The sequence below is a fragment of the Pelodiscus sinensis genome, chromosome 2 (genome assembly GCF_052426305.1).
Source record: "Pelodiscus sinensis isolate ZL-2025 chromosome 2, ASM5242630v1, whole genome shotgun sequence".
Classification (NCBI taxonomy): domain Eukaryota; kingdom Metazoa; phylum Chordata; order Testudines; family Trionychidae; genus Pelodiscus; species Pelodiscus sinensis.
Genome location: NC_143053.1, coordinates 231,251,856 through 231,266,663, shown reverse-complemented (window position 1 = coordinate 231,266,663; position 14,808 = coordinate 231,251,856). Strand labels below are relative to the sequence as shown.

General features: G+C 41.4%; 1 protein-coding gene across 41 annotated transcripts in view; it reads right to left on the bottom strand.

Moving 5' to 3' along the window:
* Positions 1-14,808, bottom strand: part of SVIL (supervillin) — a 197,412-nt gene that overhangs the window by 49,927 nt on the left and 132,677 nt on the right. For 35 of the 41 annotated variants that reach the window (XM_075922624.2, XM_075922625.2, XM_075922620.2 and 32 more), the window contains 6 exons: positions 12,688-12,749; positions 11,321-11,460; positions 10,559-10,654; positions 9,154-9,406; positions 3,690-4,269; positions 1,843-2,053 (listed from right to left, as the gene is read on the bottom strand). In XM_075922624.2, coding sequence (XP_075778739.2) covers positions 1,843-2,053; positions 3,690-4,269; positions 9,154-9,406; positions 10,559-10,654; positions 11,321-11,460; positions 12,688-12,749 — 1,342 coding nt within the window. The remainder of the gene's footprint in view (positions 1-1,842; positions 2,054-3,689; positions 4,270-9,153; positions 9,407-10,558; positions 10,655-11,320; positions 11,461-12,687; positions 12,750-14,808) is intronic. The other 6 variants (XM_075922611.2, XM_089776762.1, XM_089776763.1 and 3 more) reach the window with 1 other exon arrangement.

Here is a 14,808-nt window from a genome sequence, read left to right as displayed (position 1 = left end):
TGGCCCCCAAGGATACTCTTGAAGCACATAGGTTAGGAATGCCCCTGTTCATTACTGCTCTCAGGGTGAGAACTACTCCTCTGTTCTTGGAGATAAAACAATGTATGTAGGAATTTCAGAGAGGACAAATGGCACTCTCACTGACTATGCAACAATGGCTACAATATATATGCTATTTCACATCTGACACAGAAGCCTTGTGATTACTAAATATGCCCATGAGGCCTTCCTTAATATTTCAGAGGCCCTCTAAACTGGCCTATTTGGGAAGCTTAACTCATGTAGTGCATTTTGCTCCAGTCAGGTCAAGGTTGCTGCTACTCAGAGACTAAAAGTGTAGGGCACGATACATGTTATTACTGACTTTTTGTAGCTCAACATGACCAAAACAATCTGATATTTATTTTTGTTTCTTCAGTCCTTGAACTTCTTTGAAATGGGGCATGTGGGGAAGAGTAAAGAATGGGGAAGAGAACATTACACTGAACACATCTTAAAAAAGCCTTTCTGTACAAGACCAGAGTGATTACCACAATTAAGTATCAGGGGGTAGCCATGTTAGTCTGAAACTGCAAAAGCGGTGAGGAGTCCTGTGGTACCTTATAGACTAACTGAAGTGTTGGAGCATAAGCTTTTGTGGGCAAAGACCCACTTCGTCAGATGCATCTAACACTTCGGTTAGTCTATAAGGTGCCACAGGACTCCTCGCCGCTACTACAATTAAGTTAGACATATGGTTTTCTAAACCCAGCAGCTTTACTATGTGATAGAACTAAGGCTGTGTCCAGACTCAGGGGTTTTTTCGAAAAAAGTAGCCTTTTTTCGAAAAAACTTCACCTGCGTCTGGACTGCAGCCGTGTTCTTTCGAAATTAAATCGAAAGAACGCGGCTTTTCTTTCGACGGCGGTAAACCTCATTTCACGAGGAAGAACGCCTTCTTTCGAAAGTGCTTCTTTCGAAAGAAGGTGTTCTTGAATGTAAATAGGGCTTCTTCGAAAGAGAGCATCCAGACTCACTGGGTGCTTTCTTTCGAAAAAGTGGCTTGCTCTTTCGAAAGTTCCGCGTGCAGTCTAGACGCTCTCATTTGAAAGAGGCTCTTTCGAAAGTATCTTTCGAAAGAGGCTTGCAGTCTAGACATAGCCTAAGTGAACTATTTTTGAAAGGCTTAAGAGCACAGAGGCTTTTTGTTTCACTATGGGCGGGGGGGCAATCATGGGAGCAAGTAATGGTTTTGAACATGAGCTTATAAACACACCGTTTTCTACATACATGCTTAAATGTTCTCTCATACAGCAGTTCCTAAATTAAAATTAACCATGTACACATTTCTAAAGCAAAGACCAACACCTTTTATGCACAGATTCTACTGCTAGATTCTCAATGCTCTGCTTATTAAAACATATTGCGCCCGACCAAAAAGCAAATGATTATTGTATAGTACAAAAGTCATCATGTGCTACTGCAACTGTGCTGCTGGTAAAACCAGAACCTGAGAAAATTAAATACACTAGCACATAGCTAAAATATGCAGTCAGAGTAAGTTGTCCCTTAATCATTTGTTGTCACTTGGTTGGCACTTTTAAAGTTAGATTAACATACTCTCTATTTATGGTAATTGTGATTCACCATAGCGTGCTTTACAAGTCTAGTGTCAGACAGATGTGCTGCATGTTTTCACTTTTAGTAGTTCAGCAAGTAAAGAAACCAGTCATCAGCGCGCGCACAGCTTTAAAAAAAAAAAAAAAAAAAAAAAAAAAGATCTCAAATAAGTGATCCTGTGTACACTATAACCTTATAAACATGAGTATGCTGAGATCACTTTAAAAAGACAAACCTAATTACCTTTCTTTAATTGACAATGTTTTGCTGGGTGCATCCAGGTAGTCCTCGGTTGTTTCTATTTTGTTATCTTCAGCAACAAACAACTCACAAGGGTTCCTACAGAATTTTTCATCTAGTTGTTCGGAAGCCTCCCGCTGTCTACTGGACACCACAGTCTGAGAATCTGTCTGTGGTGACATCATGCCAAGTTCAGAAGTAGGCTCACCATGATCTGCATATTGAGAAGTGCAGAATTAACACAGTGCAGTAACCGAACATTTCTTACATTATAACCAGGGAGCAAGCCAATGTGTTATTTAAGACTCAGATAATGCACTACCCTAACTGACAAGAACTTTAACTAAAATTATGAATTCAAAAAGAAGCAATATCCCAGAGGTAGTGTGTGCCATGTAAAATCCCAACTTTGCACTAACTGAAAATGATTGTAAACGGCCCTTCATTTGAAGGGAGCAGAACTCAAGTTCCAGCTCCCAATTCAAAAGAAACAATGGGAGGGGAGACATGGAAGCAAAGAGGGGGAAGGAAGAGAGAAAACCAAGGAAGTGGAGGGAGAAGTATAACTGGAAGAGGCAATGGTAGGGAGGATAAGGAGAACTAGAAAGGAGAGAGAAAATGCATGTCAGCACATCTGTTAGAGCGGTTTAACAAAAGATAATGTATCAACAAAACAGCTTGGAAAAAAATATCTTCACAAACAAAGAAGAAGAAAACCCAATACTGAAGAACCACCCCTTAGAATGAGATGGATTACCTTCCTTTCCTTTTTGAAAACTTGACAGGCATGCTATAGCTCTAAGGTTCAATTGCTCCTATTCTAGTGCTCCCTCTTCCCAATACAGTATTGGGAAAATCAACAATGCAGTATGCGTGCTGGGTATGAATGGTAAAGAGGCCCCCTTTGCTAATTTTGTTTTCTGGGTTCAGTTTTGTTTACATTGAAGTTAAAGAACAAATTCAGAGTGAAGACATAACATATTAACAATGCAGGGGCCAAATTTCTCCCATTAATAAAACAGAAGTAAATCATTTTAAGAATTTCCCACAATTCAAACACAATAATATAGGCAGAATTTGTGTAAATACTAGTGTCTCCCTAATTGCATTGATCATGTGCCAAGAAGCCATTTAAGTAAGGACGGGCAAAGAATCTACACAAACATCATCAGTTTAAAAGTTCTGCTACTTTGAATATTACTGGTTTTACATATCACTTTGAAGAGACAAGAGAAGAGAGGTAAGAGAAAATGTAAGGAAAATAAATTACACTGGCATACTGTGCACTGTATATGTAAAATGAAAGTTTCCTTACTTGTCAAATCTTTTTTAAACTTTCTGTGCTTGCTCCATTTAAATAGATACAGTTAAAACCAGAATTTTTCTTTTACATAAAACAGCTTTGAAACTGTACAAAGTCAATATTCAGTTCTTCTTTTCAAAGAATTACCATAGATATGCAAATGTTTCAGGGTTACAAATGTTTCAGAGTTATGAACCTTCATTCCCAAGGTGTTTATAACTCAGAGATTTTATTGAATGTACAGCTAATGAACATGAGTTACCAATTTGGGATTTGTACGGGACGGGCGGAGGAATTCTACTCCCAATACAAAGCACAGCCTTCCTTAATAAGAAAACGATATCTGATTAATAAAAATCACCTTTGAAGACCAATGCATTTTAAAAGTTTAAAGAGGGGACAGGGCTAGAAACTAAGTTTTTGAAACTAAAACTCTGATGTCTGATATCTGCAAAAACCTCAAACTCCACAAGATTTATTCACTCTTTATAAAAAGGCTTAAAGATATGTCAGATGTTCACACTAAAAGCAATTATATACACTGTACCTCTCAGCAAGGTTTTGCTTTTCAAGACATTCTCCACCTCCATCTTTTCCTCCAAGGACCAGCCTTCTTTGACTTCCTGTTTACCCTGCAGGACAGTATCAGAAACAAATTCCTTCTGTTCCAAAGGCTGTAAAAGTGCTTGTTGGGTAAACAATTCCATACTGCTCTTTCTTGGGAAAGTGTACTTTATCTCTTTGTGGTAGTCCTCTGTTTTACTAAGAACAGGATGGGTGGCTGTTTCTTCAAAAGAGCTGTACTTTTTGACGTCATTATCTTCATATGCTAAGAATCTGTTTGTCTCTTCCTCTTCATGCTCCTTTGATGCTCGTTTGCTTTCCATTGCTTCCACTGAAGGCTGCCAGTGTTCTGATTTCAGTATGCCTTTTACTGGAGTGTCTGCATTTTCTAGTGAAGAGTGGCATCTCAAATCTACTTTACTGGTAGCACTTACATTTTCATCAGCTGTTGACTTTGCATGGAGATCACCAGCATATACTGGAGAAATCACAGATGTCATAGTTGACACTGATGTTAGAATAGCAGAAGACAAGGGAGTAATTTTTTCACTTCCATTTTGTACCTATAGATAATAAAACAACTATTGAAAAAAGTGTGACCTTAAACAGAGCTGTAATAGCAATTCACAAGTACAGGTTTATAAGAAGCTTATGAGTTTTTTAGGGCAAGGAATGTGTGCCTATGCAGATGCAAGGTGCTATCTAAATAAATAGCAGGAACAGATAATGAAGGCGTGAATCACATCCTTACAATTTGGCTTGGGGTACAAAATACATAATAGTACCTTACATAAAACAACTCCATTAGGGTACGTCTACACTACAGCGCTAGTTCGAACTAACTTAGTTCGAATTAGTTAATTCGAACTAAGCTAGTTCGAACTAACGCATCTAGAACTAAAAACTAGTTCGAACTAGCGTTTTGCTAGTTCGAACTAGTAAGTCCACATTGAGTGGACTCTGAACAGGGCTTAATGATGGCCGGAAGCAGTGCCGGCAGGGCATAAAAGGAGGACTTAGAGCATGGAGATGCTGTCTCAGGCTAGCCGAGGGCTGCGCTTAAAGGGTCCCGACCCCCACCCCGGACACACAGTTCTAAGGGGTGCCCCGCTTGCAAAGAAGTTCTGGCTTGGAGTGCCCTGAGTGCCCACACTGGGCACATCACACCACTCGGCCATCAGCCCGGCTGCACTTGCCGCAGGCTGCCATCTGGGGAGAGGGAGTAATTGGGGGGCTGCAGGAGAGCTTCCACCCCCAGAAGCCCGCAGAGCCAGCCCAGTCCTCCCCATCGGGGGCTCGTACCCCATTCCTCCCTCACCTCCTTCCACTTGCCCTTCCCTAGCCCCCCTTCTTATTGATGTACAAAATAAAGATAACGTTTCTTCCAACATTGACTCTGTCTTTATTGAACAAAACTGGGGGAGACTGGGAAAAGGAGGTGGGAGAGGGGAAGAGAAAGGCTGGGAGAGGGGAGGGCAACTAACATGATCAGGGGTTGGGAACAGGTCCCAGATGAAGAGAGGCTACAGAGACTGGGACTGTTCAGCTTAGAAAAGAGGAGACGGAGGGGGGACAGGATAGAGGTCTCTAAAAGCAGGGGTTGGGTGGAGAGGGTGCATTCAGAAAAGTTCTTCCTGAGTTCCCATCAAGAAGGACTAGAGGACACCAAAGGAAAGGAATGGGTAGCAGGCTTGAAACTAGTAAGAGAAAGTTGTTGTTGTTGTTGACAAAGCAAATAGTTAACCTGTGGAACTCCTTGCTGCAGGAGGCTGTGAAGGCTAGAACTAGAACAGAGTTGAAAGGGAAGTGAGATAAAGTGATGGAGGTTGGGTCCATGGAGTCCTATTAGCCAGAGGGTAGGAGTGGTATCCCTGCCCAAAGTTTGTGGAAGGCTGGAGAGGGATGGCACGAGACAAATGGCTTGGTCATTGTCTTCGGTCCATCCCCTCCAGGGTCCCTAGGGTTGGCCGCTGTTGGCAGACAGGCTACTGGGCTAGATGGACCTTTGGTCTGACCCAGTACGGCCATTGTAAGCTCAGGGCTCAGTGTCGGGGGTCTCAGTGGACCCCCTTGATTTTCATGCACACCTGGTCCTGGGTGGCCAGGCTGGCAGCTCTCCTGCCCTAGACGGCCACTTTCCTGTGCCTAGTGCGGAGATCGTGGACGAGGTCCACGATGTCCGCACTAGCCCAGGAAGGTGCCCGCCTCTTGCGGTCCAGGGCAAGCTCCTGGGAGCCGCCAGCCTGGTCCCGGCAAGAGGGGGTGGGCTGGGGGGCATCGGGTGGGTGGCTCTGTGCCGTGCCAGGTGCAGGGTCTGCTAGCTGGGTGCTGGCAGGCTTGCACCTGGCACGGGCACCGTAGCCAGCCCGTGCCCCTTTAAGGGGTCCGGGGCCGGGAGCGGGGCAGTAGAGTTTCCCTGGTGTTGGCCAGAGTGGCCACCAGGGAAACCTGGGGAGGGCTAGCCTCCCACTAGTTCGAACTAAAGGGCTACACAGCCCTTAGTTCGAACTAGCTAGTTCGAACTAGGCGTTAGTCCTCGTAAAATGAGGTTTACCTAGTTCGAACTAAGCGCTCCGTTAGTTCGAATTAAGTTCGAACTAACGGAGCGCTAGTGTAGCGCATAGGAAAGTTAGTTCGAACTAACGTCCGTTAGTTCGAACTAACTTTCTAGTGTAGACATACCCTTAGTGATCAAAATGCTAGCATCTTCAATAGCATACTGTTTCTCTTCCTCTCATAATGGAGGAAAAAGCACACATCTTTCTCCATGCAATTGATCAAAAGACACTGTTTTAGAAAACATTTGGAACATTAAAGGCTGCCTCCTGTCAGTCCAGGATGCTACAAATCAATGTGTGCACCTTCAATAAAGGTTGAACAGCATCTCTCTCTCCCCCCCCCCCCCATGCTTAAGTTGCTCTAAAAACAGTTACATGACTTTTATAAAAACAAACAAGAAGTCCTGTGGCACCTTACAGACTATCAGATTTATTGGAGCATAAGCTTTTGTGGGCAAAGACCCACTTTGTTAGATGCATGTAGTAGAAATTCCAGAGGCAGGTATAAGTATATGGGCATAAGAAAAGAGTTCCAGTCAAGAGTAAGGTTAGAGATAACGAGGTCAATTCATTCAGGGAGGATGAGTCCTTCTACCAGCTGATGTGGAGGTGTGAACACCAAGGGAGGAGAAACTTCTTTTGTAGTTGGCTTGTCATTCACAGTTGCCATGCTTGACTATTATCTTGGCCTTTATAACATGGCATATTCTTGATCTTTTCTATCCTCTAGTTTGTTGTGTTATTATTTAACAGACTAAACATCTGTCTGCCCAGAAGAGAATAAAGTGGTACAGGAGTTGACACAAAAGTCACTTTTATATAAATTGACACACACTAGTCATTTCAGATGTGGCAACTAGACCTATTAAGTGCGCAGTATGCAAAGGGAATTTTAAAGGAGAAAAACTGCCTTTAAAATTGTAAAATGCCTGTGCAAATTTCATAATACTCCAGAAGAGTGGAACTCAGAATGAGGTGATCATAAATGAAAATCAAAATGGAAAGCAAGGATGATGTCACTAGACTTGTTCGGAAACTCCCAGAGAAAGATAGATGTTCAGAGGTATTCAAAAGCTAGACTGTGCAGCAAATCAACAGAGGAAAATGTTTACAGGAAATCAACAACCAGGGGATTTAAGCTTAATTGATAGATCTTTACTACTCTGTAATTAGGTTCTCTAAGGAGCAGGTTTTATTTTTGCTCATAGTATAATGTGTTTGCAGTGCTTATTTTGCATAATTTTCCTCTGTTGCGCATCCTGCCCTTACACAACTAAATTCTATTTGTCCACCCACTGCTACTGGCTCAGCTCTTCAAAAGGTATTTACACTCCAGTGTGTTCATTATAGGTAAATGTGTTTGCCCTTCTTAGCTAGGACCAAAGATCATAGTCCCAATGGCTAAAGACTTTCCATGTTTTAAGATCAAGTTGAGAAACAAAATGTTTTGCAGATTATAATAAACAGCCATCACTGATCCACAGACAATTCCTGACCCGCTCCCAAAAGTGACCCCCTTCACACCACAATCTACCAGGCTGGGCCCCCATAGGCTATGTGGGGGTGGGGTAGGGAGAAGCTGGAGTGCCAGCATGAGCTGCCCAATGCTGAGGGAGGCCCTGAGCTTTGGGGGCCATATCCAGGCAAGCTGGCATCAGCCCCCGGGCCTGAGGTTCCCCACCCCTGCTCTAATTATTCCCATTTATGTGCGGAATGAATGTTTTTTGTCACCAGTATGGAGGTGATATGCGACAGGGATGGGGCCAAGGGTTTTGGAGTATGGGAGGAGGCTCAGGGCTGGGGCAGAGGATATGTGGGTGCTAGGGGTCCAGCTGGGGTTGCAGGCTCTGGGGTAGGTTCAGGGATGAGGCGTTCAGGGTGTGGGATGGGATTTGGTGATGGGCCAGAAGGTTGAGTTATGGAGGGGCAGGGGTAGGGCTCTGGGGTAGACACGGGAATGAAAGGTGCTTCTCCCACACAATGACAGGTCCAGGACTGTGGGAGAGGAATCTTTCCCCACTACAGTCCTGACCGCTTGTCCAGCCCTTTATAGGGCTGCTGCATAGCCACATGGCTGCACATCTTAGAAGAAATGTAGGTGCCAAGCCCTGTGTCTATTTGGTGCACATATAACATGAATGGAAGTGGAATCCAAGTATGGGGCAAGGAAGTCTGGCAGCCTATTAAAAATGTCCCAAGTTCTGCTGTTAGTGAAAGTATGGCTAAGTTAGTGAACCTAGCCATTTGAGAAGTAAGAAAAAAGGGGTATGAATGGTAAGGAAAGAGCATAGCACTTCTTAGCACTCACCATGCTGTCCAAGAATCAAGAACTACCAGCTTACTAAAAACCCAAATTGACGTAAAATACCTAGAAATGGAACTTGCACACAAGGTCTGAGCTACTCATAAGATTTCATACTTGATGTGGTAATACTAAGCAGGTGACATTTCTACTGCCTCTCAGGTTAGCCATTCTGGATTGCAGTGTGGCCATTCTGTTCTCAAATTTCAGCAGTAAAGGGAATTCCTCTGCTATTCAGTGGATAGGATAAGATCCAAAGCAGAAAATATCCAATATATAGTATAATCTAACAGAATATCTTTTCTTGCAGACACTATGAAAGATACAACAGTGCCTACATTTTCAGGCTAGGAAGAGTTGTTGTTCTAAAATTATCAGTAAAAAATACCATAACTAGACAAAGAGTTTAGAGGATGTTATTCCCCTGTGCAAGTAGCATGTTTCCTGACAAGCTTTTTCCTGTAAGCAGAAGTACATGCCATACTGTTGTCAGTATGTCGCTGACTTCTGCTCACAACTATTAAGGAAACTCACATTGAAACTGAATTTAGCCAGCTTTTCAGTGAAAAGTTTAAAGCTGGAAGTACCTGCTCAACTTCTCCAAGTGTTACGGGCTGTGTTTGGTAGCGAGCATTCATTCTTCTGTGACGTATGTCCCCCCTGCTCCGTGTAGAGATGGTCTTTGATACTGGTTGAGCCAATTTGTTAAACAAGGCCATCTTTTCTGCTAAGCTTAGTGTGGAGGAGTCCGGCTCGCCAGACTGATCTGGCTCCACTGCTTCTTTGGCTTCTTTTATGTCTTCTTTAGCTAAAGTCTTTTGGTGCACTGAGGCCTGTAACCTGAAAGAGGGGAAACTAAAAATTACGTTTTAAGAACTCTTTGTGGATATTTTGGCTTAATATTTTAACTTGATATAAAGCCAAGAGAACTGCACACAAAGCATGACAGCCAATATAAAACAGAAGCTTCAATGGTTACACAGTGTGTAAAACATTGGCATCACACATTTTGATTAAACAGCTGCAGACTTAAAAATTAAGAGTTAATGTCCTTATAGATGTATTTGGCTGGTCTGAAACATCTTGTTTCAAGGCAACAAAACTGCTGCAGTTTCCGCCTCAAGGAGTAGACTTATTTAACTGAAGATTATAAGCTACCTTTATAGGAATAGAGAGGACTGAAGTTTCTGCACACACAGAATAATATTTACTCCTGTAGAATTCTGCTTTGTCCATTTTGAATGGAATTATGTATAGCAATTTTGAAGTCCACTACAATACTTTAATATCATTTTGATCAATGTCAACAGCATTATAGGTTTATGTTTGTTCACATAGACATAATTGTACTTTTCTCTGTATACCTCATTTCACTGAATCTAGTTACTGAACAAAGTTCTACAGTGCTCTGATATTTAATTATTTTTCTAAATTGTATTCTGTAAATATATTTTGCTGTATTTATCTTAACAAAAACCATACTATAAACTCACTAATTATAGCAAACAGGAATTTGTGCTTACACCTACAGATGGTGCAATTTCTTATCCTTTCATTAATTCTGTAGGCTAAAATATATATTGAGAAAAACTAATAGGGATGTACTACTTGTGAAATCAAATATCACTACCTTTGATATTCTCATTTTTAGAGCTAATACCCTTTCTTTAGAAATTCAAAGCAAGGAGTGATTTTGCTGGGGTTTCAACATGCATGTTTATATCTTCCATATTGAAAACATGTACGTATGCTTTAGAACATATAGTTAACTGTGGTTAGAAAGATCCTAAATCAAATGCTTAACAAGCAGAAAGTCTTAACATTTTATCATGCAGACAACTAAAGTTCACATGTATTGTTAAAAGGTTCTTAATAAATGTCATTGACTTGTTTGACACATTGATAAAGCATTCAAGAATTGTAAAATGCATCTGCTGTCCAGGATTCTTGTGCTCCATGTATCATGCAGGTTCCCGCCCCCGCCTACAGTACCTGGTAGGTTGTACAGTGCTCTTAACTACAGTGGGACTAGGTATTCTTGTCACTACAGTGTGGGTATTCACAGTACATGAAGCAGGGGTAGGTTCACTTTAAAAAGAATTGCCAAGGGAGGGAAAATTCACAAGGAGAGAGAAGAAAAAAGCATTAAGAAAAGCATTTTATTAAGTGTTAACAGAAAAGACAAAATCAAACAGTAATGTTTAACAACTAGCAACTTTCTCTGCAGTGTACTTTTAAAGACAGTTGCTCTCTCCAAGTTTGCTGTTTTCTCAGAAGACAAATCAGTTTTTAAATTTTAGTCATTAGCTATGTGCATATGTTCTTTTCTGATAAGTGGCTTGCTCTTGAGTTATTTAGAGGGGTTACAGGATCCGTGAACAGAGAAGGTAAGAAATTTATTTTCAAAACATACATGTGAGATTTGGGTTTGCAGGTCTTCTCCCTCACAAATACATTTCATAACATATTGTGCAGATCTCTTGAAGGCAAAAAGAAATCTGTTTCACTTGGCTTACAAACCAATGCTGTAATTATTTTCGCCTCTCAAATACATTACTTCACAAGCCTTTCACCAAATTATAGTTCACGCTTTTTACCCAGCTCTGCACCCCTGCAAGCAATGTCTATATAGCCAATTCTCCATATGTTTCCCAAGTTGGTGCCTAAGAGCCTTTTTCCTTACTACCAGGCTGTAAACGCCACATATATATATCTCTGAGCTAATGCCAAGGCTAACAGATTAGTGGAACTTACGTTGCTGCAATGACCACTTCTTCTGTAGTAACTGGTTGGGTGCGTGACCTGTCCTGCATACGCCGCAGTCTTCTTTCTATTGCTGAATTTCTTGAATGTGGTTTAGGAATATTTTTTCCTTCAAATGATTTTTCCATTTCCTAGGATCAGATACATGCCAATATCAATTACCAAAAGGAAGAGAAATTATTGGACCAAATGTTTGTTTGGCTTTCCTTGATACCAGGTGTTAAGTTTTTTGAATGTCGTCTTTGAATTGGCAAAACAACAAGTAGTTCTGTGGCACCTTAGAGACTAACAGACTGATTAGGGCATAAGCTTTTGTAGGTCAAACCCACTCCAATTCATCTGATGAAGTGAAAGTTACAGAGGTAGGAATACATATACACAGTAGACTTCCGATAATCCGGCGCCTTTGGGATCCAGGGGGTGCCAGGTTATCGGTTATGCCGGAGTATCGGGAGGTACTCCGACAGGGTGCTGTGACAAATTTGCTGGGACCTGCACTGTGTGGGGGGGGTTGGCTGGGGATGGCGCAGCGAGGGGTGAACCCTCCGCAGTGCTGCGGGGAGGCGGTGGAAGCCCTGGACAGCCAACTTGCAAGTGGGGAAACTTGTAAGTGGCGGTGACGGAGAGGGGGCAAGAGGAAGGCAGCTATTTAAGGTGAGTGGGCGGGGCTGGGGGCGGTCGGAGGGGAACGCTGCCTGCCTCTCGCCCCCTCTCCGCTGCCTACAAGTTTTCCTGCTTGCAAGCCTTGCCATGCCGTTCCCCGCCGACACCCCATCTCCCCCTCCCACCTGCCTGCCTTAAACAGCTGCCTGCATCTTGCCCCCTCTGTGCCGCTGCCTCTGGGCAGCTCCAATTGTCCGGCTGGCTGGAGCACTTCCGGGTTTCAGTTGGTGCCGGACTGTCAGGAGTGCCGGACCACTGGATGCCGGACAATTGGAGTTTTACTGTAAAAAGAAGAACTTGCTTGCATTTATGAAGCTAATCAAGCCAGGGTGGAAGTTGGTCTTTTGGTGTGGAAATGTGAATATCCAGAGATGGAGAAACTGCCAATGTAGTACATTAACCAGTTGAAATCCTTATTCAATCCTAAAATGATAGTGTTGAATTTGTAAATGAATTCCTGTTCAGCTGACTCCCTTTGTAATAGGGTTTTGAAATTCTTTTGTAGAAGGATGACCACTGAACTGGCAGCGAGATATACTATGACAACCAGCACCACAGAACTATGTAAACAATATGTCTAGCACTCAGATAGGGGAAAACATACCAATGTATGCAAATGTAATTACAGATTAAAAATACTATGACAGCATTAAGGTTCTGACTTTGTCCATGTGCAAAAATATTCTGACAGTTACCCTGAAAAGCAGCCTCTTGGCAGCAACACTCAGTTTGGCTCGTTCATCCAGTTTTTCTTCATCTACAGAAATCAAACAATAGGATACAGCAGGAAATGGAAATGATATACTCTAAAATGTCAGTGTTTCAGAGATCCAGTCCAGAAATGCTTTTAGCTCAAGAAAAAGCTTATTTACTAGCATGAGAATCACAAACAATAAAATGTGACAGCATGTTAGTGTCTGTTTAGCTCAACAAAAGTAATGTGACCATGCATCCGTATGGAGTAGTATAAAACTATCTTTTAAAATGAGACTCATTCTTAGGTGCAGCATAATATAAAATGATGTAAGAGCAGCAAGTTATTTTTCTTCAACAGTTACTTCATGTACTAGCATTAATTTGATGTGTCATTCCAATAAGCATATCAAATAAAAATAAAAATAAAAATTATAGTAAGCCCATGTTTGGATTTTATATTGAGCCCAGGAGAACATTACTAGACTGGAGGACCAATAATCATTTTAAGGCTCTATCTCTAACCTCTCTGTGGTTTAAAAACAAATACTTGATATCAATACATAGTGAATGCCATTGAAAATAAGGAAGGAACAGTGGCTAACGTAGGGAAAGAACAAGTTAAATTATTTAGACAAGTTAGATTATTTAAGTCACCAGAACCTAATGAAATGCATCAGAGAATAATCAAGGAACTTACAGAGGAGATATCTGAACCATTAGCAATTGTCATTGAAAAATGTCATGGAGAGATCCCAGAATAATGGAAAAGGGCAAATTTAGTACTAAACCATAAAGGAAATAAAGACTACCCCAGGAATTACAGACCAGTCAGCTTAACATCTGTAGCTGGGAAGATAATAGAGCAAATTATTAAGCAATCAATTTGTAAACATTTGGAAAATTACACAGTGATAAGTAACAGTCAGCATGAATTTGTCAAGAATAAATCATGTCAAGCCAACCAAATAGTTGTCTTTCACAGGGGAAATCAGCCATGTGGATGGGGGGAGGGAGGGACCATAGATGTGATATATCTTGACTTTAACAAGGTGTAAGATAGTCTCTTGTATGTCCTTCTCAAACAAACTAGGGAAGTACAACCTAGATAGAGCTATTATAAATATGGGTGCATAACTCATTGGATAACTGTTTCCAGATAGTAGTTATCAATGGTTCAGAGTCACGCTGGAAGACCATAGTGAATAGGGCCCCACAGAGATCAGTTCTGTTCAATATCTTCATTAATTATTCAGATAATAACATAGAGAGTACAGTCATAGTCTGTGGACAATACTAAGCTGGGATGGGCTGCAAGTGCTTTGGAGCATAGAATTAATATTCAAAATGATCTGGACAAACTGCAGAAATGGTCTGAAATAAATAGGATGAAATTCAATAAGGACAAAATCAAAGTATTCCACCTTAGGAAGGAACAATCAGTTGCACATGTACAAAATGGGAAATAACTGTATAGGAAGTACTCCAGAAAGGGATCTAGGGGCCATCATGTACTACAAGCTAAATAAGAGCCAACAGTGTAACAGGAGTGTTTTAAGAAAGACAAGAAGTAATTCTTCTGCTCTACTCAGTGCTGATTAGGCTTTAGCTGGATTATTGTGTCTGGTTCTGGGCATCACATTTCAGGAAAGATGTAAACAATTTGGAAAAAGTCCAGAGAAGAGTAAAAAAATAATTATTAAAGATCTAGAAAACATGACCTAGGACGAAAGTGGAGGAAAAATGGGTTTGTTTAATGTGGAAAAAGATGATTGATGGGGACATGACAACAGTTTTCAAATACATAAAAGGTTACAAGGAGGTGGGAGAAAAATTGTTCTTGATCTCTGACAACAGGACAAGAAGCAAGGGGTTTAAATTGCAGCAAGGGAGGTTTAGGTGGATATTAGGGAAAACTTTCTAATGGTTAAAGGTGGTTAAGCACTGAAAAATTGTTTAGGTAGATTCCACAATATTAATCATTTGGAGATTTTTTTTTAGTGCAGTTTAGACCAACACCTGTCAGAGATGAGCTAAGTAATACTTAGTTATACCATGAGGGCAGGTGACTGAACTAGACAATCTCTCAATGGTTCCTTCCAGTCTTAGGATTCTAGGAATAC